General features: G+C 44.9%; 1 protein-coding gene across 1 annotated transcript in view; it reads right to left on the reverse strand.

Moving 5' to 3' along the window:
* Positions 1-206: 206 nt before the first annotated feature.
* Positions 207-25,182, reverse strand: part of KCNK9 (potassium two pore domain channel subfamily K member 9) — a 235,215-nt gene continuing 210,239 nt past the window's right edge. The window contains exon 2 of the mRNA XM_082257410.1: positions 207-2,154. Coding sequence (XP_082113536.1) covers positions 1,313-2,154 — 842 coding nt within the window. The 3' untranslated portion in view covers positions 207-1,312. The remainder of the gene's footprint in view (positions 2,155-25,182) is intronic.

The raw sequence follows: 25,182 nt of genomic DNA on the forward strand, positions 1-25,182 counted from the left end.
CCAGCAAATGTGGCTTATAATAGTAGAGAACCCTGCACCTACTTTGCCAATGTGGCATCTAAAGGAAATTCAACCTTTGCCAGTATTTGAGAAGGTCAAACTAGAGGATACTGTCCTTTAACCTCTTCCTCGCACCAACAAAGGTTTATTATCGATATTTACAAATCAAAATCATAAGGAGACAATCTTATATATTTTTTTATATATACATACAACAAGGAATGCCCTGTTTTTTTTTTTATTTATTGAATTAAAAAAAAAAAAAAGTACATCCACCCAAATATACCCACCTTTAATCAAGCATTCCCCTAAAAATATAATTCTATTCATGCAGGTACTTGCTGCACCAAAAAAATATTATTATTGTTTATATATATATTTTTTTTTAAATAAAATTATGAAAAAAAAATAAAAAAAATCAATTTAACTTAAAAGCAAGTGCCTCAGTCCCACCAATAAATGTCCAAGCAAAACATAATTATTTGGAACTGAAAGGCAAACAGAAATTAATCATTCTGATGAATAATAAAAAAAAAAAGTTTTCTTTTATTTCATTATATGCATTTTTTGTCTTTTATAATGCATACCAGTTTCACAAAGTGCATGCTTTTTTTTTTATTATTTTGAACTGGCAAGCAAGAAGTATCCATTGCCTCCATTTTATTTTAAACTATATTTTTCTTAAACAATCTATCTAGCATTTAAAAATTCATCAGGCGATACCCCGGCATACAGAGTTGTCTAAAGCACATGCTTAAGTCTGGCATTAAAAAATAAGTATAACAAAAAATATTTTTTTTTTTTAGAATATTCTCTTCTAGGATTAACCTCTAGATTAAGCAATAATTTTTCCTTCAAGTAGATAATACCTGATATTTAATTTTTTTTTTTTCTTTAGAATGCATTATTTCTGGGATTGCACAGACATATAAGTGTATACCCGTCACCTGCTTTTTTTTTTTTTTTTTAATTTTAATATTTTGTAAAACAAAAAGTTTGTAAAGTCAGAAATATGAGTGGCACACAAATGCCCCCCCTGTTCGTGTGCAACTTTGGAATTGTAACTTCTATTTATTATGAAAACTTCTGAAATCCACTCAGGGGGTTAGCGTAAGGCATAATTTGCTGGAGTAGACGTTTCCCATGCTTCATGCTCAATTTGAGTCTCAGAAAAGGCAGACTAGTTGTTTTTTTTGTTTTCCCTTTGCTTTCTGTTGCCCGTCTCTGCGGCCATTGCAAAAAAAGCAAAAACTAAACAGCAGAGAGAGAGAGAAAGAGGACGGTGATCAGTGGCAAAAGAACGGAGGTGACCTCAAATTGACTTTCGCCTTTTCATTAGCCTGTGGCTTTCTGTAAAGCTGTGCAAACCGGGAGAAATAGAACTAACGGGAGATGGAAAGAGACTGTTTTTTAATGTGCTTGGTGAGATTTCTTCAATTTTATACGATATTGAATGAAAGTACTGAGGATTCAGCTTGGAGCTGAAAGAGTTTTGGTGAGATACCACCCGACTGGTGTACTCGTGAGATCTGTAGCACATGCAAGAGCAAACTGACTGAAGGTCTGTTACTTCAGCCTTATATCGCGGCCGGCCGTGTTGTGAGTCTTCTTGGATGTGAATAATCATGCTGTTGCGATTTCCGGCTAAAGAAGCCCGTTCCTCAGCATCCCTCCTCTCGTCTTCACTGTTCATGGTTAAAAACCTGAGAACAACCAAGTTTAGAAATGCCCCAATGACCGTCAACCCCACCAAAATGTACATAAAGCTAAAAGCCACATAGAGCGGCTTCTTTTGGAGGGCCCTGTTCTTCTGCAGGGCCACATAGTCCCCAAAGCCTATTGTCGTTAAAGTTATGAAGCAGTAATAGTAGGCCTGGAAGAAGCTCCATTCTTCATAATGGGAGAAGGCAGCAGCTCCAATACATAGGGTACCCATGCATGAGAAGAAGCCAACGGTCACCATGTTCTCCATGGACACGTCCGTGCTCCGCATCCCGCAGCACTTCTTGATCCGCTTTAGGAGGTACTTTACGAAGGTGTTCATTCGCTCACCGAGACTTTGAAACATCACCAGGGTGAGGGGGATTCCCAGCACGGCGTAGAACATGCAAAAGGCTTTTCCTGCATCGGTGCCAGGTGCAGCATGCCCATAACCTAGGAGAAGAGAAAAGCAAGTGCATTACATAATTGAAGAGTAGGAAAAAAAAGCATCACAAGAACCCAAAATTATAATACAATATAGCAACACATCATAGCTTTTTTTTTTTTTTACAAATGGTAAGTACCCACAGACATGAGGGAAGAAGTTTACCAAGGAAGTTTTTTGTTGCTCTTCTAGTACAGTGGTCTCAAAACTACATGCAGCCCTTTGCTTGCTTTTATCCAGCCCTTGGGTGACTATTTAATTCGCTGATACCAACGAAGGGGCACAATTCCTACCAATGACACCAATGATGGGGTACAGTTTCTCCCAATTACATCAACAATGGGGCCCAGCGACATCAATGATGTAGGACCATTTCTCCCAATAACACCAATGATGGAGCACAATTCCTCCTAATGACACATAGGATGGGGCACAATTCTAACCATTGACACAAAGGATGGGGCCCAATGACACCAATGATATGGTACAATTTCTACCAAAGAAACCAACAATAGGGCACAATTCCTCCCAATGACACCAATGATAGGGCACAATTCTAACCATTGACATAAATGATGGGGCCCAATGACTCCAATGATATGGCACAATTCCTACCAAAGACACCAATGATATGGCACAATTCCTACCAAAGACACCAATGATAGGGCACAATTCTAATCATTGACACCAACGATGGGGCTCAGTTCCTCCCAATGATACCAACAATGAGGCCCAAAGACACCAACGATAGGGCACAATTCCTCCCAATGACACAAACAATGGGGCACAATTCTAACCATTGACATAAACGATGGGGCCCAATGACACCAATGATATGGCACAATTCCTACCAAAGAAACCAATGATATGGCACAATTCCTACCAAAGACACCAACGATAGGTCACAATTCCTCCCAATGACACCAATGATAGGGCACAATTCTAATAATTGAAACCAACGATGGGGCACAGTTCCTCCCAATGATACCAACAATGAGGCCCAAAGACACCAACGATAGGGCACAATTCCTCCCAATGACACAAACGATGGGGCACAATTCTAACCATTGACATCAACGATGGGGCACAGTTCCAGCCAATGACACCAACAATGGGGCCCAATGACACCAATGATAGGGCACAATTCCTATCAAAGACACCAACGATGGGGCACAATTTCTCTCACTGACACCAAAGATGGGCCAGTGTTTACTTCAACTGACGCTAGGACATTTTCTACTCCTGATGGCCACAGTACAACCCTTGTAAATTCTGAAGGACAGTAAACTGGCCCTTTGTTAGGAAAGTTTGGAGACCCCTGTTCTAGCTCATGAATTATGTCTTCACTCCAAATCTACATTCAAATTCTTGTTTTCTAGCTTGTGACTGGCCATTGGAAGTGAATTTTTAATGTAATGAGACCATGTGTAAAAACAGTATCAGAGGCTGGTCTACCTTCAAGGTGCCTCTAAATGCCGCAAATGACGGCATATATACTGAAGCAGGCTGGCTGGGCTGCGCGGAATGCCGTAACTCGTACGGCGATCTGTGGGAGCGCTCCTGGGGGCAAGCAGGGACGCATATCCATGGGGACCGTGGCTGGAATTGCAGCTGGGCACCCGCGATTGCTCCCTGCTGAAAGAGAACACCGGTCAGCTGGTGTAAACACAGCAGACCATTATTCTCTCTGAAATGATCAGAGTGCCTGTGATCCTCCTATATAGGATCACAGGTCTCTATGATCATTTCACAAGTCCCTCCCACCACAGTTAGTAAACACTCCCTAGGCTCACATTTAACCCCTTGATCACCCCTGGGTTAACCCCTTCCCTGCCATTATTACAGTAACAATGCCTATTTTTAGCACTGATTACTGTAGTAAAGAAGAAAGAAAGAAAGGCGCCTCTGAGTGTAGCAGACAACACTTTAACCACTTTACCACCGCCCACAGTAATATTACTGCGGCAGAGTGGCTCGTTATCGTCTGACGACGTAGTACTACGTCGTCAGACACTCCCCCTTCTGGGCGGCGCCGGAGGCTCGCTCCCGCTGTTTTCAGTCACAGCGGGAGTCGGGCCAGGGGAGGAGCAGCGGCGATCGCCGCCGCTCTTCCCCCGATCGTCGGGGATCTAGTGTGGAGATCCGCCCGCCTGTGTAAACACAAGCGGGCGGATCTCCATAGTGACAGGGAGTGACAGATCGGAGTGTTCAGCATAGCTGGACATCCGATCTGTCCATGACTCACTCAGTCCCCTCCCCCCCCACACGTCAGTAAGCACCAGGCATACATTATCCCCTCCCTCTCCAATAAAATTAACTCCTTCCCTGCCAGTGTCATTTTTACAGTAACAGTGCATATATATAGCACTGATTACTGCAGTAATGTCACTGGTACCCCCAAAAGTGTCAAAAATGTCAGTCAAGGGTCCGATCTGTCCGCCGCAATGTCGCAGTCCCGCAAAAAAAAATCGCAGATCGCCGCCATTACGCGTTAAAAAAAAAAACACCAAAAATGACAGAAATCTTTCCCTTTGTTAGTAAACGCAATAACTTTTGCACAAACCAATCAAAATACGCTTATTGTGATTTTTTTTACCAAACATAGGTAGCAGAAAACAAATTGGCCAAAAATTTTTAAAAAAATTGGTTTTTACATTTTTTTGGGGGGGAATTTCATATAAAAAAATGTTAAAAATATTGTTATTTTTTCAAAATAAACGCTCTTTTTTTGTTTATAGCGCAAAAAGTAAAAATCGCACAGGTGATCAAATACCACCAAAAGAAAGCTCTGTTTGTGGGAAAAAAAGGACGTAAATTTCGTTTGGGTACGGCGTCGCACGACCGCGCAATTGTCAGTTAAAGTCGCACAGCGCCAAATCGCAAAAAGTGGCCTGGACGGAAGACAGCAAAATCCTCCGGTGGTAAAGTGGTTAATGCACAAAAGATAAGTATGTAGTAATGTCACTGGTCCCCCAAAAAGTGTCAAAAATGTCAGTTGGGGGTCCGATCTGTCCGCCTGAATGCCGCAGTCCTGCTAGAAATCTCAGATCACCGCCATTACTAGTAAAAAATAAATAAAAATGACATAAATCTTTCCCCTAGTTTGTAGACACGATAACTTTTGCGCAAACCAATCAAAATACATTTAATGGGGTTTTTTTTTTGCCAAAAATATGTAGCAGAATACGAATTGGCCTAAAAGGATGAAAACCTTAGATTTTTACATTTTTTATTGGGAATGTTATATAGCAAAAAATGAAAAATATTGTTTGTTTGTTTTTTTTTTTCAGAATTGTTGCTCTTTTTTTGTTTATAGCGCAAAAAATAAAAACCGCAGAGGTGATCAAATACCACCAAAAGAAAGCTCTATTTGTGGGGGAAAAAAAGTCATCAATTTTATTTGGGTATGGTGTCGCACAATCGCACAATTGTCCATTAAATTAACGTAGTGCTGAATCGCAAAAAATGGCCTGGTCATTAAGGGGGGAAAATCCTTTCCGGTTCAGAAGTGGTTAAAGCAGACTGAAATAAACATTTAGTGATTGCATATTATGCTAGCACTTGGATATTATTTACCATTTACAAGGCACCAACCAATACATTCATTTTGATGACAATAGCCAGCAGAAGAAATTACGACACGGAGCAAATATATACTTAATGTCTAGCTCCGGTTTTGGGCAAAGAACCCAAATATTCAGTCCCCGGCAGATGAAAAAATTCATCTCCAACTGCAATACATAGACAATATCTGTGGATGTCCCCTGTAGACTCAATGATCCAACAAAGTTGCACCACTCCTTTTCTGAAATGAATGGCTCCCATTGTTATTAGACTGCTTCCCTTAATATCATAGACTCACAGGAGAAAGCTGCAAAGAGCAGCCCCAAATCATTACACCACAAGAAAAGGAAGAAGGTGAAGAAAACATGTGACGTCGCTGGATTGAAAATACCGTATATACTCAAGTATACGCCGACCCGAATATAAGCCGAGGCACCTAATTATACCACAAAAAACAGAAAACTTATTGACTCGTGTATAAGCCTAGGGTGGGAAATGCAGCAGCTACTGGACCCAACTGGACCACCACGAGACCAAAAACAGGGGCTGCGGGCATGGTGCAGGGGCTGCGGACATGGTACAGGCATGGTACAGGAGATGGTACAGGAGATGGTACAGGCATGGTACAGGAGATGGTACAGGAGATGGTACAGGCATGGTACAGGAGATGGTACAGGAGATGGTACAGGCATGGTACAGGAGATGGTACAGGCATGGTACAGGAGATGGTACAGGCATGGTACAGGAGATGGTACAGGGGATGGTACAGGAGATAGTACAGGCATGGTACAGGAGATGGTACAGGCATGGTACAGGAGATGGTACAGGCATGGTACAGGAGATGGTACAGGCATGGTACAGGAGATGGTAAAGGAGATGGTACAGGCATGGTACAGAAGATGGTACAGGCATGGTACAGGAGATGGTAAAGGCATGGTACAGAAAAGAGATGCTGGCATAATACAGGAGACAGGAGAATCTCCTGTAACATGCCCGCAGCACTGCATCTCCCCAGGAAGAGTCTCACTTCCCTTACATTTAAAAATGGCGCCGCCGGCGCCAACTCGTCACTGTGCATGTGCCGTCTGCCCAGGAATAGCCGAAAGGGTACTGGCTTTCCAGAGCAGCAGTGGCACATGCGCACTGCACCAGAGAAGAGATAAGCGGACCCTCACTTGAGTATATGCCGAGGGGGGCTTTTTCAGCATAAAAAAAGTGTTGAAAAAGTTGGCTTATACTCTACAGAAGGTGGGAAGCGAACGAGGGGCTGGAACTTGTAGTTGGGCTTTAGGCCTCATGCACATGGGATGTTTTTACAGCGGTTGTTTTTGGCGTCAGACATTTTTTTCTGCAGCCAGTAAACTCCCCAGTATGTTCTCCTATGTCTCCCCAGCATGTTCTCCTATATCTCCCCCAGCATGTTCTCCTATTTCTCCCCAGCATGTTCTCCTATGTCTCCCCCCAGCATGTTCTCCTATTTCTCCCCAGTATGTTATCCTATGTCTCCCCAGCATGTTCTCCTATTTCTCCCCAGCATGTTCTCCTATGTCTCCCCCCAGCATGTTCTCCTATTTCTCCCCAGTATGTTCTCCTATATCTCCCCCCAGTATGTTATCCTATGTCTCCCCAGCATGTTCTCCTATTTCTCCCCAGCATGTTATCCTATGTCTCCCCAGCATGTTCTCCTATATCTCCCCCCAGCATGTTCTCCTATTTCTCCCTAGCATGTTCTCGTATATCTCCCCCCAGCATGTTATCCTATGTCTCCCCAGCATGTTCTCCTATATCTCCCCCCAGCATGTTCTCCTATTTCTCCCCAGTATGTTATCCTATGTCTCCCCAGCATGTTCTCCTATATCTCCCCCCAGCATGTTCTCCTATTTCTCCCCAGCATGTTATCCTATGTCTCCCCAGCATGTTCTCCTATATCTCCCCCCAGCATGTTCTCCTATATCTCCCCAGCATGTTCTCCTATTTCTCCCCAGCATGTTCTCCTATATCTCCCCAGCATGTTCTCCTATTTCTCCCCAGCATGTTCTCCTATGTATCCCCGGCATGTTCTCCTATGTCACCCCAGCATGTTCTCCTATGATGTCCCCCTGGCATGTTATCCTATGTCTCCCCAGCATGTTCTCCTATGTCTCCCTGGCATGTTCTCCTATGTCTCCCTGGCATGTTCTCCTATGTCTCCCCGGCATTTTCTCTTATGTCTCCCCAGCATATTCTGCCTTGTCTCCCCAGCATGTTCTCCTATGTCTCCCCGCCATGTTCTCCTATGTCTCCCCGGCATGTTATCCTATGTCTCCCCAGCATGTTCTCCTATGTCTGCCCGGCATGTTCTCCTAAATCTCCCCAGCATATTCTCATATGTCTCCCCGCCATGTTCTCCTATGTCTCCCCGGCATGTTCTCCTATGTCTCCCTGGCATGTTCTCCTATGTTTCCCCGGCATTTTCTCTTATGTCTCCCCAGCATGTTCTGCTATGTCTCCCCAGCATGTTCTCCTATGTCTCCCCGCCATGTTCTCCTATGTCTCCCCGGCATGTTATCCTATGTCTCCCCAGCATGTTCTCCTATGTCTGCCCGGCATGTTCTCCTAAGTCTCCCCACCATATTCTCATATGTCTCCCCGGCATGTTCTCCTATGTCTCCCCGGCATGTTATCCTATGTCTCCCCAACATGTTCTCCTATGTCTCCCCAGTATGTTCTCCTATGTCTCCCCGGCATGTTCTCTTATGTCTCCCCAGCATGTTCTCCTATGTATCCCCAGCATGTTCTCCTATGTCACCCCAGCATGTTCTCCTATGTCTCCCCAGCATGTTCTCCTATGTCCCCCTGGCATGTTATCCTATGTCTCCCCAGCATGTTCTCCTATGTCTCCCTGGCATGTTCTCCTATGTCTCCCTGGCATGTTCTCCTATGTCTCCCCGGCATTTTCTCTTATGTCTCCCCAGCATGTTCTGCTATGTATCCCCAGCATGTTCTCCTATGTCTCCCCAGCCATGTTCTCCTATGTCTCCCCGGCATGTTCTCCTATGTCTCCCCAGCATGTTCTCCTATGTCTGCCCGGGATGTTCTATGTGTCCTATGTGAACGGGGGCTTAATGTTCCATGAAGGACACCCCCGAAACAGATTGCAAGCTTGTGACAGAACCGCATCGCATGGGTGTTCACATCCATGCGATGCGATTTTGATGCGGGGAAAAAAGGGCCCACATTTGCACCAAAATGTTGTAGGACCCTTTTTTTCCCCGCACCTAAATCTTATCGCATTGGGTGTGAACACCCATGCCATGCAATTCTGGCAAGCATTGTCTGGCAAGCATTGCATTGTGGGAAAGTGGGAGTTACTAAAATAGGAGAGAGGTGATTTTTAGCTAAAAAACAGCAAAAAATGCTAACGACAATAAACGCTAAAAAACGCTGAAAAAACACCAATGCAAAAAAGCTAAAAAATGCTGAAAGACTCACTCACTGAGGCCTTAAAGTTAACCTGTTTTCTTGCACATGGTCAAAGGACAAGTCCACTTTAAAAAAAATGGGTAATAATGGAGGAAAGAAGGAATGGATGGATACTGGCTCCCATCCAGGGCCGGCGCCCCCTGCTAAGTTGCTAGGGTGCAACTTAGCAGGGGGCTCCGGCAGAGCCTGACCTGAGGTAAGTGACTTACCATAAGTCACTGAAGGGGTTTTAACCAGTGGCGGCCGGCCAGTCCATTAGGGGCGCAGGGGCGCCGCCCCCCCTATCCATGCGTCCGGCCCCCTAATCTACATGCAGGGCGCCGGATGCATAGATTCCAATGAAGGTTTTTTTTTTTTAAGCACTTGATTAAGAGGCTCTAATAGGCTTCACAAAAGGGTGGGCTTGGGGCATAGAGCACTGCGCCCTGAGGCCACCCAGTTGTGTGACAATAGCGAATGAATATTTGCTATTGCCACACTTATTCTCCTCCCGGCCAATCAAGATGCGGGTCCTGAGACATGTTTCTCAATTGGCCAAAGGAGGAGGCATCCTATTGGCGGAGGAGGAGGGAGGAGACGGCTGTCGAGAGGGGACATGGAGGAGACTGAGGGGGAAGTTGCCGCCATCTGGAGGAACAAGGTAAGAGAACTGGAACCCGGGGGGGGGGTATGGTGTGGACTGGACTCTGGAGTGACGGGGGGGGGTTCATGGCAAGGTCCATCTGCCGCCTTCCCTGACCGATGGAGCCCCAGCTGCCACTGGTTTTAACCCCTTCAGCAACTTGGGAATGGGGGGGTGGGCAGTGGCGGCTGGTGCTTCATGGATACAGGAGTGCGACGGACGGACCATGCCAGCTCCAGCCAGCACACCATACCCCCCCATCCCCGGACCACACCAGCTCCAGCCCGCACACCATACCCCCCCCCCGGACCACTCCAGCCCTCACACCATATCCCCCCCCGGACCGCTCCAGCCCCAGCCCGCACACCAAACCCCCCCCCGCCCCCGTCGCTCACTCACCCTGGACTGACATGTGAAGGGCAGGAAGCGGTGGCTTCCCCCTCAATCTCCTCCATGGGTCAGGCTTCTCCTGCGTCTCCTCCCTCCTCCTTGGCCAATAGCATTGCTTCTCCTTTCAGCCAATCGGGAAATGAGTCTCGAGACCGGCTTCCTGATTGGCTGGAAGGAGAATCCTTGTGACAATAGCAAATATTCATTCGCTATTGTCACACAACTGGGTGGGCTCAGGCCCTGACCCCACCCTTTTTTGAAGCCAATTAGAGCCTCTGGCTCTAATCACGTACTTAAAAAAAAAAACCCATTGGAATCCATGCGTCCAGCGCCCTGCATGTAGATTAGGGGGCTAGATGCATGGATGGGGGGGGGCGGCGCCCTTGCACCCCCAATGGACGGGCTGCCACTGGGGGTCAGAAAGCATATGGGGGGGCCGGCATTTTTTGTTTTCCCTAGAGCGCCATAAATCCTTGCAACGGCCCTGTTCCCATCCAACGGCAACAGCCGCCATGAAAAAGCAAATTTGCAGAAACAGTTAAGAGCCAAGTTTTCCATCTATTACTCTATTACAATGCCTGAAATATATTTTGGCTAATCCCTCTTTCTATTTCCTCTTTGATCTCTCTATTACAGCCGAACGCTTTACATGTACCCCCGTCCGCTGCCTAATTCATCATTCTATTTTTACCTGTCACGTAGACCAACTCACAGCTCTTTTTTTTTTCCTGACTCCCCCCCCTCAATATCACTGAGCTGGGCTAATTACAGCCTCCGAATATCCCAAAAATATAAAAAATTGCTGCATAATGATTCCAGGCAGGTGGCATGGCCTCCACCACCCCGGCACACCTGGTCTGCTGCCGTGATTGAGACGTTTCACCTTCCTGATGGAATGGATTAACTGGAAGTACGACGCATTCAGCTGTGATATCCAGTGGCGCTTTGTAGATTTCAGCGCTGTGCTGCTCTCTGCTTTGTTCCTCTGCTGAACTCCAAACTTCCTACAGTTGGTAGTCAGCTCACCGCCAGTGGAAAAAGGAGATCTATTACATCTATACAGCTGACAGATCTTCTTTTTTTTTTTACAGATCCAGTTTTTCCTATTTTTCCCCTCTTAACCAATTCTGGACCGGAAGGATTTGCCACCCCTTAATGACCAGGCCATATTTTGCGATTCGGCACTGCGTTACTTTAACCACTTAAGCCCCCGGAGGATTTGGCTGCTCAAAGACCAGGGCCTATTTTGCAATTTGGCACTGCATGACTTTAACGGACAATTGCGCGGTCATGCGACACCGTACCCAAATGAAATTGATGTCCTTTTTTTCCCACAAATAGAGCTTTCTTTTGGTGGTATTTGACCACCTGTGCGATTTTAATTTTTTGCGCTATAAACAAAAAAAGAGCGACAATTTTGAAAAAATAACAATATTTTTCACATTCTGCTATATAACATTCCCAAAAAAAAAATTTAAAAATCAAAATTTTTTAACATTTTAGGCCAATTTGTCTTTTGCTACATATTTTTGGTAAAAAAAATCGTAATAAGCATATTTTGATTGATTTGCGCAAAAGTTATCGCGTCTACAAACTAGAGGAAATTTATGTCATTTTTATTGTTTTTTTTTTTTTTTACTAGTAATGGCGGCGATCTGCGATTTTTAGCGGGACTGTGACATTGTGGCGAACAGATCGGACCCCTGACTGACATTTTTGACACTTTTGGAGGGACCAGTGACATTACTACAGTAATCAGTGCTAAAAATATGTACTGTTACTGTAATAATTACACTGGCAGGGAAGGGGTTAACACAGTAAGTGATCAAGGGGCTAAATGTGTACCTAGGGGCGTGTTTCTAACTGTATGGGGGGCGGGGCTTGAGAAATGATCACAGAGACCTGTGATCCTACATATAAGGCTCACAGGCGCTCTGTGATCATTCCAGGGAGAAGAACGGTCAGCTGTGTTTACAATAGCAGACCGCCCTTCTCTCTCAGCGGGGAACGATCGCAGGTGTTAGGCGGCAATCGGAGCCACCTGCCCTGTGCGTCGGAGTCCCCGCTGACGAGTGAGGGCAGCGGCGCACACTCGCCCCCTAGCTGCAGGCGCACGACCAACGTATACCTACGTCGGTTTGCGCAGGAGGGGCTGCCTGTCGCAGTATAACTGCGGCGGGCGGTCTGGAAGTGGTTAAAGTGACTGTCAGGTTTTAAAAACCTAAATGCCTCCCTGCAAAGAAAAAGGGTTAATATTGAGCCGTGCCTCCGACCTCTGCTGTCTTCACAAACTCTACTGGCTGAAAGAATCATCAGCATCTAACATTTCCTGAAGTGTCAAATGACTGTGCCCCCCCCAAAGCATTTTTGGGGTTCCTTCAGGGCCGGCCCCAAGACATTGTGCTGCCTGGATCCAAAGATAAATGCTGCCCCCCTCCCCCAATGACAAAACCACGCCCACCAAAAGGCCCACACAAATTTTATTTTATATCATGATAATTAAAAATAAAATTACATTTATCAGGAAGTCAGATTTACGTGCAACAGCCCAATTATATGACATACCATCAGGGCTTTTTTTCAGCTGGAACTTGGTGGAACTCAGCTCCACCGCTACCTTTGGCTCAGGTCCTCTGCTCCCTGCTCACCACTAACACTTGTAAACATAGGGGTCCGGCTTCTGTATTTACAAGTGACAGTTTGTCTCCCATAGATCTGATCTCCTGAGTGGCTCCCACTGAGTGCAGGATGGGGGCAAAGGAGATGCAGGTGCCCTGGGTGCAGTGGGAATGTGGACACTCCTACTGGATGATCTCCCTGCAAGAGAGAGAGGCAGAGCCACCCACAGTGTGCAGAGAGGTACTAGAGGAGAAGAGGGGTGAAATTGAGATGTGGATGAGGGATGCAGAGGTAAGCAGCTATGGAAGAAGACTAAGCTCTGCACTCTATGTGTAGCGCACCCCTGAACTCTGTTCTCTGTGTAACACACTCCTGAACTCTGCCCATGGAGCACCCCTGAACTCTGCACTCTGTGTGTAGCGCATTCCCGAACTCTGCCCATGGAGCACCGCTGAACTCTGCACTCTGTGTGTAGCGCACTCCTGAACTCTGCACATGGAGCACTCCTGAACTCTGCACTCTGTGTGTAGCGCACTCCTGAACTCTGTACATGGAGCATCCCTGAACTCTGCACTCTGTGTGTAGCGCACTCCCGAACTTTGCCCATGGAGCACCCCTGAACTCTGCGTGTAGCGCACTTCCGAACTCTGCACATGGAGCAACCCTGAACTCTGCACTCTGTGTGTAGCGCACTCCCGAACTCTGCACATGGAGCACCCCTGAACTCTGCACTTTGTGTGTAGCACACTCCCGAACACTGCCCATGGAGCACCCCTGAACTCTGCACTCTGTGTGTAGCGCACTTCCGAACTCTGCACATGGAGCAACCCTGAACTCTGCGTGTAGCGCACTTCCGAACTCTGCACATGGAGCAACCCTGAACTCTGCACTCTGTGTGTAGCGCACTCCCGAACTCTGCACATGGAGCACCCCTGAACTCTACACTTTGTGTGTAGCACACTCCCGAACACTGCCCATGGAGCACCCCTGAACTCTGCACTCTGTGTGTAGCGCACTTCCGAACTCTGCACATGGAGCACCCCTGAACTCTGCGTGTAGCGCACTTCCGAACTCTGCACATGGAGCAACCCTGAACTCTGCACTCTGTGTGTAGCGCACTCCCGAACTCTGCACATGGAGCACCCCTGAACTCTGCACTTTGTGTGTAGCACACTCCCGAACACTGCCCATGGAGCACCCCTGAACTCTGCACTCTGTGTGTAGCGCACTTCCGAACTCTGCACATGGAGCACCCCTGAACTCTGCGTGTAGCGCACTTCCGAACTCTGCACATGGAGCAACCCTGAACTCTGCACTCTGTGTGTAGCGCACTCCCAAACTCTGCACATGGAGCACCCCTGAACTCTGCTCTCTGTGTATAACCCCAACAAACTCTGCAATCTGTACATAATGCACTCCTGGTAATTAATGCCACTTTAAGACCCTTCCACTGTTATTGAAATTTGAAATTTGACCACACTATTTGATTCAGTTTTGAAGGTGTATGTGTCGGGAAGGGTTTTGGGGGGGGGGGGGTCATGGTTGAGTTCCTGCACCTATTTTCTGCAAAAAAAAGCCTGGCATACCATTATATTCAATTCCAAACCACAAACTCCAGTATTATTTAGTTTGTCTGAATGTCTGACGTCATTGCGCACACCCTCTGCCTCCTCATACTCATCAGTTTGCACTACGGGCAGCAGTATGAGATGGGGAAGCACCTTCCGTAATGCGCCTCAAACTGATGACACATAAAACTGCTGGAAAAAAAAAAATCTTGTGCATCAATTTGCTGCCCCTCTCAAAGTGCTGCCTGGGTCCAATGGACCCAGTGGGATCCATGGTAGGGCCGGCCCTGGGTTCCCTCCTCCAGTCCTGAATTAGCGCCCTCTTAGGTAGGTTGCTAGGATGATAGGTACATTTAGTTTATTTTGGCTCCTTTCTAATCATTGGAGCAGCTATAGATTTCTCTGGGCTTTTCTATATCCCACAGGCTGTAGGTGTGATTGTTATTCCCCTGCATTCTGGAGGCTTCCAGAACATAGGACGTTAAATGGGCAGCTTGAATATTTATTGTGCTCCAGCCAATCCCTGTGAAGGTGCACCCAGTAGGTGGCTGGAGAGCCATAAATAGTCTGGGATCTGAAGCAGCCCTGTTCTTGTCCTGCTTGAGATGTTTCCAGCCTCACTGTTTGAGTCTGCTGATGTTTATCAAAGTGCCAGGTATAGCTGTTTCTAATTACCTTTGGAATTACCTATGGGGATCCCAGAATAGAAAAAAAACTATTCAGTCTCAAGGAGTGTAAGAAGACACGGGGCCACACAATGAGATTGGAGGTCAAGCGATTTAACCCTAAGCTGCTAAGGGGGTTTTTCACTGTCAGGGCGATAAGGATGTGAAGGGAAAATAAGCGCAAAAAAAAGTGGATGACCAATAAATAAATGTGCTAATGGATGCAATTTGAAGTGAATGTAAGGCAAATATATATATATATATATATATATATACTATTGTGACAGGAAGTCAGGAAAATCTGGGAATGTAGTCACTGAGAGGAGACACATTCCCACCTGCTTTGAAAGTTCACTGATACTATAGGGTGTTGGCTGCAGAGAGAGCCAGCAGGAAGTTGAAAACCATTCAGCTGTTCAGAATGAGGAGATCAAGGACTCTATAATTTGTCCAGAGAAAATCTATTGAGTGCTGCCTCCTGTCGCCGTGTAGGCTGGGAGAGGAGGACAGACATACGTGTACCTCCCGACGCCGTGTGGGCATGGGAGAAGGACTGCTGCCGCCTGTCGCCGTGTGGGCTGGGAGAGGGGGACAGTCGGATGTGTGCCTCCCGACAAGCTGGTGAGCATGGGAGAAGACCCCCTACAGCGATGTGAAGCTAAGGAGGGTAACCACGAGTGAAGACGTCTCAAAGGTGAGAAGACAAAGTGTTCCATGTGAAGAATCTGAAGAGTAAAGGATCCTGTTATAAATGAACATGTGCTGTGTGAAAGAAAACAAAGGGACATGTTCAATGGACAATGTTTGTGCTGTGTGAAAAGCAAACAAATGGACATTTGAGTGTCTGCTGTAGGATCAGCAGTGTCGGCCCAACAGTAGGTTGGAAAGACTTCTTAGGTAGGTTCCAGCGTGAGAAGGTAGCCGCCCACAGAGGCAAGGATTTATTTTGTCTTTTATTTTATTTTGGCTGTTTTGACGCTTGCAATTGTGTGAAGTAAATTGCATGAATAAATCAGTCTTGTTTTCAACCTCTGCTCGGCTATCTCTCTGTGAAAACGCACCCCCAAAGGGGTCACCCATACGCCTACCAATGAGTAATCCCTCACATATGGTGGAGGTATGCAGTGGGCATAAGCAGAGATCCCTGCAAGGAAGTGCAAATGTTTGATGAACTTTATCTGGTGCATGAGATTGCACAATCTATGTGTGCAGGAGAGAAGATCCTGACAGAAAAAAAAAAAAAAGTGTTTTAAAGAGACAGCGGTCTCAAAATTTTTTGATGAACTTTGTTGTGTCTGGTGCAAGTGACTGCACAAACTGTGTGCGCAGGAAAAGAGATCCTGCAAGAGAGAGAAAAACTACATGTGTTGAAGAGACAGTGGTCTGAAAATTGTTTGCTGGACTGTGAAAAATTTGTTTGTGGAGTTATTGAAGATGGGGCGGTCCAAACGCCTGAAAAATGCAAAGATAGATGAAATGAGAGACCGGATTCTTTGGATGGAGGGGATGTTGCCATCTGAACCAGCCCCATCCATGCCTAAAGAGAGTCTACTAAAGAGGAAGGTTGTTGTCCCTAGCAACACTGATGAAACTGCTATGGAGACGCAGTGTGCTCAGATGAAAAGTAAACTCAAAATGGAGGAGATGTTGAAACATCTGATTATATCAAATGCAGCTCAACAGCAAGCAAATGCAGCTCAACAGCAGGCAAATGCGGATTTTCAGCGGAGCTTTGCAGCTCAGCAAAAGGCTCACCAAGAGAGCATGGCAGGCTGGAAACAGAGACGCCAGCAGCCAATGGAGGCCATCGGTTTGGAAGAAACCGAGTATGTGTGCAGGGCTGAATTGGATGCCTTGCAACGGAAAATGGAAGAAAAGGAACAAGCCTTGGAATTGCTTAAAATGGAGCATAGAAACTTGCAGGAAATGAATGAACTACTCAAGTCTCATGTGTTACAGTGGGAAGAATCCACTGCTCTTCTTTTGGTCGAGTTGCAAAAACGCAGAGAGACTATAATGGAGAAAGATACCATCCTCATGGAAAAGGAAAGTGAAATTCAGACTTTGCAGAAGCAAAGTATGGCTGATATGTTGGAGTTGCGTAATCAGCTGGAAAAAAGTCTTCAGTGTTTGGAAGTTACAAAAATAGACCTGCAGGAGTCGCAGGAACAGAATGTTGCTCTGAAAGCGACATTGTCTCTCAACGACAAAGAGAAAAGTGAAAGAGAGGCTAAATTACTGAGTACTGTGTATGAGCTCACTACTTTAAGCAATGTGGTAAATGAATGGCGTGCGGACTGTGAAAGTTGGAAAGGGGAAGCCCAACGTGTCCAGCAGCAGTTAAAGGAGAAAGAAGCCTGTGTGGCAGAATTACATTCTTATTCCCAGATGCTAGCCAATGAGGTGAAGGCTCTTATGCAGGGAAAAGAAGATTGTGAACATAAGAGGGAAAAAGTAGAGGCACAGCTTCTGGAATCGCAAGTCAAGGTGTCAGAAGGTGACCGATTGTGTGCTAAGCTGTCAGAGAAGGCAAACCGACTGCAGGTTGAGTTGGACAATGTTACAAATCAGCTTTCTCAAGCAGACAGCAAATCTAGAGAAATTGCGGAAGAATTTTCTATCTTGGAATCGCAGCTGCAAGACACGCAGGAACTCTTACAGGAAGAGAGGTGTCAAAGGCTGAGTTTTAGCACAAAGCTCAAACAAATGGAAGATGAGAAAAATGGCTTCCTGGAACAATTAAAAGAGGAGGCGGAAGCAAAGAAAAACCTATCAGAGCAAGTCGCAACATTGCAAGCTCAGATAGCGGATATGAAAAAACGCATGGAAGAAAGCGTTGGTTCATTACAGTGTGTTGAAGATGTGAAAAAGAAGTTTGATCAGATGCTTGGTGAAGAGAAGACTGTGTCTGCAAAATATGCAGAAGAACGCGCCCGTGCAGAAACGGAGGTGCGTGATAACGAGAGCAAAGCCCTGTTCTTGGCTCGCTCTTTGGAGGAAGCTCTAGAGTGTAAGGCTGAACTAGAAAGTGTTAACAAACAGCTGCGTACAGAAATGGAAGAATTGGTCAGCTCCAAGGATGATGTTGTGAAAAGAGTTCAGGAGCTAGAAAAGTCTAAGCGAGCCTTAGAACAGCAAGTAGAAGAGATGAAGATTCCGTTGCAGGAACTGGAAGAGGAATTCCAGGCAACAGAGGATCTGTCCCAAAGAGGGGATAGTGTGCCTGATGCAGTTTTTAAAAGGATCAGTGTTTTGGGGTCTGTCCTGAGTGAGCCTCAGAAATGTGATGACATGTGGCTTGAATCACCCCTTTGGAATAAACCGTTCCTTCAAAAACTTCAAGCATTGGAAAATGTATCATTAGAGCTTCAGCAAACAAAGGAGCTGAGTAAGAAATGTGATGATTTCTCAGTTCAGGCTGAAAACCTAGTGGGGAAAACTAAGGCTGTTGGTGAAAACGTGAAGCAAATGAATAAGTGCCTTTCAGGGAGTGTTTCCAAAATGGAACTGGTGAAAGACGGGTGGCAGAAGTTTGATCGTGATCTTGAGATGCATTCCATGTGGAATTCAGATAGAGAAAAAGAACTAGGTGACCTTGAGCGGTCAAATAGTTCAGCAGAAAGTGCATTGAAGAAACCTGTAAAAGAATGTGTTGCAGTTCCATGCTTCTTCACTGATGCAGAGAGGAGGTCTATAATGGATACCACCCAGATCGCTGGGTTCAACTGTGTTGTTGCCTTTAACCCCTATGTTGGTGTAAGGAAAGTTGATGATGTTCTGGTTGACTACTTCTGTGAAGAGTTTGGCAAGAAATATAAACTGAATATCAAATCAAATAGTAGGCCTTTACTGCGACTCGCTCAGGAGGGCGAAAAGTTTAAGAAGTTGATGAGTGCAAATGCTTCCGATCTGCCTATGAATATGAAATGTTTGGTGAATGATATTGATATCTCTGGGAAAAGGAACAGGGGTCACTTTGAAGAAATGTGTGACAGCCTGTTGTCTCAATTGGAAAATCCTCTGCACAGCATCTTAGAGCAAGCAAAGCTCAAGAAGGAAGATCATTCCCTTTTACAACAAAAAGTCAATGATTGTGTACAGATGTATGGAGAGGCAACTCAAGTCACAGAGGGATGTCAAGAGTCCCTACTTGGAACAAAGCTTAGTGAAGCAAAGGTTCTCAAAGTTTTGTGGAAAACATTTATGGATTGCAGAGAGAGGCGTCTTAAGAATGTTGAAGACATTAAGACTAGCCCAATTGAGTTGCCTATGGATCACGGACCTCCGTGGTGGATTGGACAGACGGTTATGAGGGACAAGCTGTCTGACATTTATGAGAAAGCTGTCAATGAAGATGACAGAAACGAGAAGGAGCAAAATGATGCCAAAAATGCAGTTGAAGAATGTGTATATGAGATGAGAGACAAACTGTGTGGCATTTATGAGAAATCTGTCAATGAAGATGACAAAACAGTTTCATCCGGAAGCTTGAGGATAATAGGAGGCTTATCAGTGAGTCAGCAGTGCCTGACACATGCGTGCCTGGAAATATGTGTCCCAACCCTAGGGTTGAAACAAGAGGGGGGGGGTATGTGACAGGAAGTCAGGAAAATCTGGGAATGTAGTCACTGAGAGGAGACACATTCCCACCTGCTTTGAAAGTTCACTGATACTATAGGGTGTTGGCTGCAGAGAGAGCCAGCAGGAAGTTGAAAACCATTCAGCTGTTCAGAATGAGGAGATCAAGGACTCTATAATTTGTCCAGAGAAAATCTATTGAGTGCTGCCTCCTGTCGCCGTGTAGGCTGGGAGAGGAGGACAGACATACGTGTACCTCCCGACGCCGTGTGGGCATGGGAGAAGGACTGCTGCCGCCTGTCGCCGTGTGGGCTGGGAGAGGGGGACAGTCGGATGTGTGCCTCCCGACAAGCTGGTGAGCATGGGAGAAGACCCCCTAAAGCGATGTGAAGCTAAGGAGGGTAACCACGAGTGAAGACGTCTCAAAGGTGAGAAGACAAAGTGTTCCATGTGAAGAATCTGAAGAGTAAAGGATCCTGTTATAAATGAACATGTGCTGTGTGAAAGAAAACAAAGGGACATGTTCAATGGACAATGTTTGTGCTGTGTGAAAAGCAAACAAATGGACATTTGAGTGTCTGCTGTAGGATCAGCAGTGTCGGCCCAACAGTAGGTTGGAAAGACTTCTTAGGTAGGTTCCAGCGTGAGAAGGTAGCCGCCCACAGAGGCAAGGATTTATTTTGTCTTTTATTTTATTTTGGCTGTTTTGACGCTTGCAATTGTGTGAAGTAAATTGCATGAATAAATCAGTCTTGTTTTCAACCTCTGCTCGGCTATCTCTCTGTGAAAACGCACCCCCAAAGGGGTCACCCATACGCCTACCAATGAGTAATCCCTCACACTATGTATACACACACATATATATATATGTGTGTGTGTATATATATATATATATGTGTGTGTGTGTGTATATATATATATATAATAGTGCGAATATCGTGGACGTGGATATTAAATAAATACAAATGTGGAAAAGCGGCTGCTGACACTATATATGTATCCACTGCATACAATAAACATTAGACCAAAGAAGTGTAGCGCCACTTATATAAATGAATATATATAAACAATAAAAAAAAAAAAAATGTGCCAATTGAGAAGAAAGAGAGTTCTTACAACCTTTAAGAAGTGATAATAAAATTTCAAAGTATATAAGAATCCTAAAAAAGATAATGAGATTAAATATATATGTAAATATATAAAAGAGTCCCGTGCAAAAACCAGTGCTTTATTGTTTATATATTTAGTTTTATAAGTAGCGCTACACTTCTTTGGTCTAAAGGATGTGGAACTCTCTTCCACAATTAGTGGTGTGAGCAGGAAGTATTGATAGTTTTAAAAGACTCTTGGACGTGCATCTTAAAGAACACAACATACAGGGATATGGGAAATGATTATTGACATAGACACACACACTTACACAGGTTGAACTGGATGGACTATTGTCTTTATTCAACCTTACCTACTATGTAACTAACTAAGCAGTTTGCAATTAAGGATCTGATCTGGGGATCTCACTAATGAATGCCTGGTGGAGGCTTGAAGGTGTGTGGAGTGAACCTTTGGTCGGGCTATGAACAGTCAAGTATTTACAAATTCATTACACGCAATAAATAAGCTTTAAAACACGCCCCCCCCCCCACTGGCCTTTGTAAATGAGGGTGCTGTGGAGCAATCCATCTTCAAAGATCACAATGGAACCAGTGAAGTTAACTAAATCCTCCTTTCAGTAACTCAGCTACCCCTGTTCCCTATTGTACCTCAGCTCCCCCCTACCAGCACTTAGTAGCTCAGCAGGGCTGGGACAAGGGGTGGGCAAAAGGGAGAAAAATGTGAAGTGGGGGGAGGTGCCACAAGGAGATTAGGGGGAGGGGATTTGTGTTGAAAGGGGTAATTTGGGGGCAGCAGGAGGTAAGTATTGTTTTAGGAGGGGAAATTTGGGGGGGGGGTAAGTGTGCTAAGAGAGGTGATTTAGGGGTGTTTGTGTTGGGAGGAGGGATGGGGGAGAAGATTTGCACAAGGAGGGGGGATTGGACTGGGGGGGAGAAGATGTGTACTCAGAGGGAAAATTTTAGAGGTAGGAGGGGTGGTTTTGTTTTTTGGGGGAAGGGAGCATTTGTGATGGGGGGAATTTGAGGATAACGATTTGTACTGGGAGGGAGGATTCCAGCAGGGGAGCGGATTTGTATTGGAAGGAGGGGGAATTTATGCTTGGGGGGGTAAGCATGCAGATTAGTGCTCACTTTCTTTGGGGGGGGTGTATTTTTGCTGACACATAGTACTTATACATCTTGGGTATAAGTGTGGCATGTTTGCCCCGGTCTTTGGATGATATTGCCCCGGCACTGCAGCTCAGCATGTTCTGTTCTCCACTCCCCACAGTGACTTGGCAGCCTTCCAGTCTTTTAAAGTGACCACAAAGCAGAAGCACTAAGAGAAGGATGAGCTGAGCTGCTGGGTCACTGCTGGGGGGGGGGGGGGCTTCTGAAGATTTTTTGCTGGAACCAAGGACTGGGGTGAGCTGAGTTGCTTGGAGGGGGCAACTACATTCCTTAAATACTGTTGTGGGGTGGGGAGTTGTTGACTCATTGTAGAGAAGGAGAAACAGGATGAGTCACAATTAGGAGGTGGAGCAGGTGAAGCTAAGCTGCGGGAAGTGGGACCTGGATGACATCACCAAACTTTGAGGATAAACTACTCCACAGTACCCGCAGCTATATAGATTAGTGAAGTCTTTAGCTTTACTGTAACTCTCATTTACTTTTTGTTAATAATATGCAAATAAAAATACCCATAGCCTGGCCTCATGTTTAATTAAACCTCAACTCTGGGTAAATTTTTTTAAAAATAATAGTATAATCAAAATAATTTAATTTACATAATAATTTACATTGTTTTGATTAGAAGAAAATAGTACATTTTGTATTATTAGTTTCTATCTTTTTTTTTCTCTTAATTTTAAAGAATGTTTGAATTCCTAATCAAGAACTTTAATATTACGTGAATACATTTCTATTGCTGCTATTTTTCCTAGATTTATTTTCAACTTGTTGAATATGTGATATGTAACTTTCATATTACCTACTTGCAGATAGTTGGGGCATTCTTCAAACAACAACTCAGCCGTAAAAGACCAAGAGAGATCAGATTACACACACAGCTGAATAACTCAAAGGATCTCCTAGGAGAGACAGGCCTGTCTTAATTAGTCAGTTTTCACAGGAAGCCAACAAGCTTGCAGGCAGTGCTGGACCCAACATGCTTTTCAAGCTGTCACCGATGTTCCATTTATACTTTTTAAATCGTTTAATGTCCACTTGACCTCTGGAAAGTTTACCCCCCTTCATGACCAGGCCATTTTTTTTTCTATACGGCACTGCGTTACTTTAAATGACAATCGCGTGGTCGTGTGACCTTGTATCCAAAAAAAAAAAAGGTATTTTTTTTCCCCCCAGCTTTCGTTTGGTGGTATTTGATCACGGTTTTAATTTTTTGTGCTATAAACAAAAAAAAGAGCAACAATTTTGAAGAAAAAAAAACAACATTTTCTACTTTCTGCTATAAAACACATCAATAAAAAATGTAAAAAAATCAATTTTTTTTTATCAATTTAGGACAATATGTATTCTAAAAATAAAAACGAAATCCTAATAGGCGTATATTGATTGGTTTGCGCAAAAGTTATCGCATCTACATTCTATGGGATATATTTATGGAATTTTTATTCCATATATTATATATACAGTGGGTACGGAAAGTATTCAGACCCCCTTAAATTTTGCACTCTTTGTTATATTGCAGCCATTTGCTAAAATCATTTAAGTTCATTCTTCTTCCTCATGAATGTACACATAGCACCCCATACTGACAGAAAAACACAGAATTGTTGACATTGTTGCAGATTTATTAAAAAAGAAAAACTGAAATATCACATGGTCCTAAGTATTCAGACCCTTTGCTCAGTATTTAGTAGAAGCCCCCTTTTGATCTAATACAGCCAGGAGTCTTTTTGGCAAAGATGCAACAAGTCTTTCACACCTGGATTTGGGGATCCTCTGCCATTCCTCCTTGCAGGAAACGACCCATTTTCAGTGTTCTGGCTGAGGGAAGAAGGTTTCTGGATTTTTGGTTGATATTGTGTCTATCATTTAAAATACAACTATGATAAAAATTATAGACCCTTCATTTCTTATTAAGTGGGCAAACTTACAAAATTTTTAAATAATTATGAGGAGGAAAGAGGGACAGAGGGGCATTGTTCGAAATCAGGGACAGTTGGGAGCTATGGCTTTATGTATTTCCTTATTTAGTTACTGGAAATGTATTTACTTGCAGAATATGGCTAACATTGTTGCTTTTCATCTTCGCTCTTTTAAAGCTAAACATTTTATATATATATATATAGAGAGAGAGAGAGATTTTTTTTTTTTTTTAATATATATATCTACCACCCTCCTATCTAGGCCGATCGGTAAATTTAGTTTTTGGTTCCATTCCATTGTAGTGAGTAGTGCAGAATGAATTGTTTTGGTCTGTTCAGGGGGTTTCCTGAGCTGAGAGTTTGATTGCTTTCCCCGGCTCCTGCAAGAAACATCCAGGGAATAGGGAAGGAGATAAGGAGATTCCACTGATAAGCTGAATATTTATCAGGCCCCAGTCAATCCCTGAGAAGGTGTTTCCTTCCCCACCAGTGGTGGGCAATAATGGGCACTGGTGGGCAGCACTGATAGATGGCAATGATGGGCACTGATAGGGAGGGCACTGGCAGGCAGCACTGATGGGGAGGGCACTGGCGGGCTCCCTGAGCCCTGATTGCCTGGGGTCATGGGCGGGCATCCGTGGGGTCATGGGTGGGCATCTCTGGTGGTTCTAGTGGCATCCCCCCCAGGGTCTGCACTGGTAATCAATGATCTGATTACCAGTGCAGACCCCCCCCCCCCCCTGTCAGGAGAAGCCGCAGATCCGCTCTACTCTACTCGTGCCTGTCAGGCACAAACTAAGGAAAGCCGATCAACAGCTCTTCCTGTGTACTATGTGACCAGCCGGGGGGCGCTCAGAGCGCATTATCCTGCCGCCGTCATATGACGTCCGGTCAGGATAATGCAACCACTTTCCCGCCGTCAATCGCCTATAGGGCGGGCGGGAAGTGGTTAAATAAAAGGCCAGGAGCATAGGCTGAAATTGAGGCCCCATGACAACAGATGAGCTAAGAAAGAAAGCCTGTACCAGAGCTGACTTTACAAGACCAAAGAAGGAACTTCGCCTGGGGATGACACTAGCATCCGGTTTCCTCCATTTGCTTGAATTGCCTAGAACCTTGAATGCCCATAGAGATTGTGAAGTCACTATACCTCAAGCTAAGTGACTTTTTAGTGTATCCCGATTGTATACAGACCATTGTCAATGTTTATTTTCAACAGAAGGGGGCAGTAACAAGACCAGTCACCCTGCACATGGAGAGAGAGCAGCAGTGAGTGGTCTTTATTACAGGAAGTCTCACACTGGATTACTACACAGATCTGGAAGAAATTCACAAAACAACCAAGATTTGAGGAAGAATACACATAA

Source organism: Pelophylax lessonae, assembly GCF_965119305.1.
Source record: "Pelophylax lessonae genome assembly, chromosome: 5".
Lineage (NCBI taxonomy): Eukaryota > Metazoa > Chordata > Amphibia > Anura > Ranidae > Pelophylax > Pelophylax lessonae.